The sequence below is a fragment of the Colobus angolensis genome, unplaced genomic scaffold (genome assembly GCF_000951035.1).
Source record: "Colobus angolensis palliatus isolate OR3802 unplaced genomic scaffold, Cang.pa_1.0 Scaffold102, whole genome shotgun sequence".
NCBI lineage: Eukaryota > Metazoa > Chordata > Mammalia > Primates > Cercopithecidae > Colobus > Colobus angolensis.
The window spans coordinates 4,080,098-4,082,244 of record NW_012111142.1 but is presented as its reverse complement, the minus strand read 5'-3'; the positions used below and the strand labels follow the sequence as shown (position 1 = coordinate 4,082,244).

General features: G+C 40.4%; 1 protein-coding gene across 2 annotated transcripts in view; it reads right to left on the bottom strand.

The window, feature by feature from the left end:
* The window catches only part of TM2D1 (TM2 domain containing 1), a 44,461-nt gene that overhangs the window by 41,571 nt on the left and 743 nt on the right, over positions 1-2,147 (bottom strand). For both annotated transcript variants that reach the window (XM_011941126.1, XM_011941135.1), the window contains exon 2: positions 1,439-1,512. In XM_011941126.1, the coding sequence (XP_011796516.1) occupies positions 1,439-1,512 (74 nt within the window). The remainder of the gene's footprint in view (positions 1-1,438; positions 1,513-2,147) is intronic.

The following is a 2,147-nucleotide window of genomic DNA, read 5'->3' as shown; positions in this document are numbered from 1 at the left end:
AGGCTGGTCTCGAACCCCCGACCTTGTGATCCGCCTGCCTCAGCCTCCCAAGGTGCTCGGATTACAGGCATGAGCCACCATGCCTGGTCATTTAAAGGAACTTTGCAAGTAATCCTTTCCTTTGTAGTTAACTTATAAATATCCTTTGCTTTGCCTGTTTTACACTTCGAAGTCTTTTATACCATAGCTTTCAGAACACAGAGAATAGAGTTACACATAAAGAAGAGTTAGTTCTCAAATAGTTGTTTCAATCATTCATATGCAAGATGCTAGAAATCTGTGAATACTATTGTAACTCAAGCATCCCGCTTCATACTGGGAAGCTGGTAGCCAGCTGTCTCAAAAAAAGAGGGGAAAAAAAAGCATTTTTCTAGCCTCCAGGGTGTTTTTTTTGTAGATATGGGGATTTCAAAGGAAATTATACAACTGAAAAGAATTTCTGCCCCAAAAGAAGTCTGCCCTCCTGCCCTCCAGTTAGGTGTTTTCTGGAATAAAATGTTGAATCCACTTAAGAATTAGTGATAAATTTATAAACATGTAAAAAATCATTTTGGTGCCAACTGAATGCTAAATACACACACATAGGCCGGGCGCGGTGGCTCACGCCTGTAATCCCAGCACTTTGGGAGGCCGAGGTAGGCGGATCACGAGGTCAGGAGATCGAGACCATCCTGGCGAACACGGTGAAATCCCATCTCTACTGAAAATACAAAAAAATTAGCCGGGCGTGGTGGCGGGTGCCTGTAGTCCCAGCTTCTAGGGAGGCTGAGGCAGAAAGGCGTGAACTCAGGAGGCGGAGCTTGCAGTGAGCAGAGATCGCGCCACTGCACTCCAGCCTGGGCGACAGAGCGAGACTCCGTCTCAAAAAAAAAAAAATACACACACATAAACACACACCCCAAATCAAACAAATATAATCAAATATAAACCAAAGTAATATAATCAAAGTAATAAAAATGACATTTATCAAAGCGACATAAACGATAGTGATGAAGTTGCTGGGAAGCATAAAGGACTTGTAGGTATTATGGTACTAGCCAAGAACTATCAGGTAAATATTCACAGATGATGTAAGTGGAGAGCTAAAGGAAAATAAAAGGAAGACTTTCCATGTGAGGGAATGATATGCTTATTCATTTGGGGAAAATAAAGTATATAAAATATAAGTACACTTTCCTAACTGAAGCTGGGAACATCCACGTCCGGCCCTATTATTATTTATATGGTGAAACTTCACCATTTCAGAACAAGCAGAATTCTTTTTTAAATTAAATACTGACAGCCCCTAGCTAGTTCTCCAATTTTAAGTTACTCTGGTAACTGAGTAATAACGTTATAATTTAGAAAAAATGCATTTATTAATTGCCCTTAGTGATCATTGACCTATGAAATAATGTTTTTAAAATTATTTTTAAAGACATGTTTCTGGAAGTCTTACCATGAGCTGTGTAGTTTGTACAGTTAACTGGTTCTTGCGTAGCATCATTTATTTTTGGATCTTTACAAATATATGTAAAAAAAAGTTAAGGAAATATGGACTACATTCCAACACAACACATTATCATGCCTATACTATTCATATTATATCCTCATGTTGATATTCACATGTAAATAAAGGCTGCTAGTTTGTCCAAGTCAATAAGCATATGTACAAATATACTTTTAGTATTGCTAAATAATACTTGAGACAGGAGGATCACTGGAGCCCAGGAATTTGGGAAGAACAGCCTGGGCAACATAATGAGAAGTCTGTCTCTACAAATAATAATACATAAACATTACAATAAACCTTTAAGTTTGTGCCATAATTATCCACGCTTTTACTCATGAGAAAACAGAGTTCAAATAAGTCATCCAAGGTTACAAAGTGCAACAGAAGTTTGTCCACTGAGGTGGTTCATGCCGAGGGGGATGCGGATCGCTTGAGACCAGGAGTTCACGACCAGCCCGGCCAACATGGCGTAAACTCCGTCTCTACTAAAAATACAAAAATTACCCGGGTGTAGTGGCGCATGCCTGTAGTCCCAGCTACTCAGGAGGCTGAGGGAGGAGAACTGATTGAACCCGGGAGGCGGAGGTTGCAGTGAGCTGAGATCGCGCCACTGTACTCCAGCCTGGGCACACAGCGAGACCCTGTCTCAAAAAAA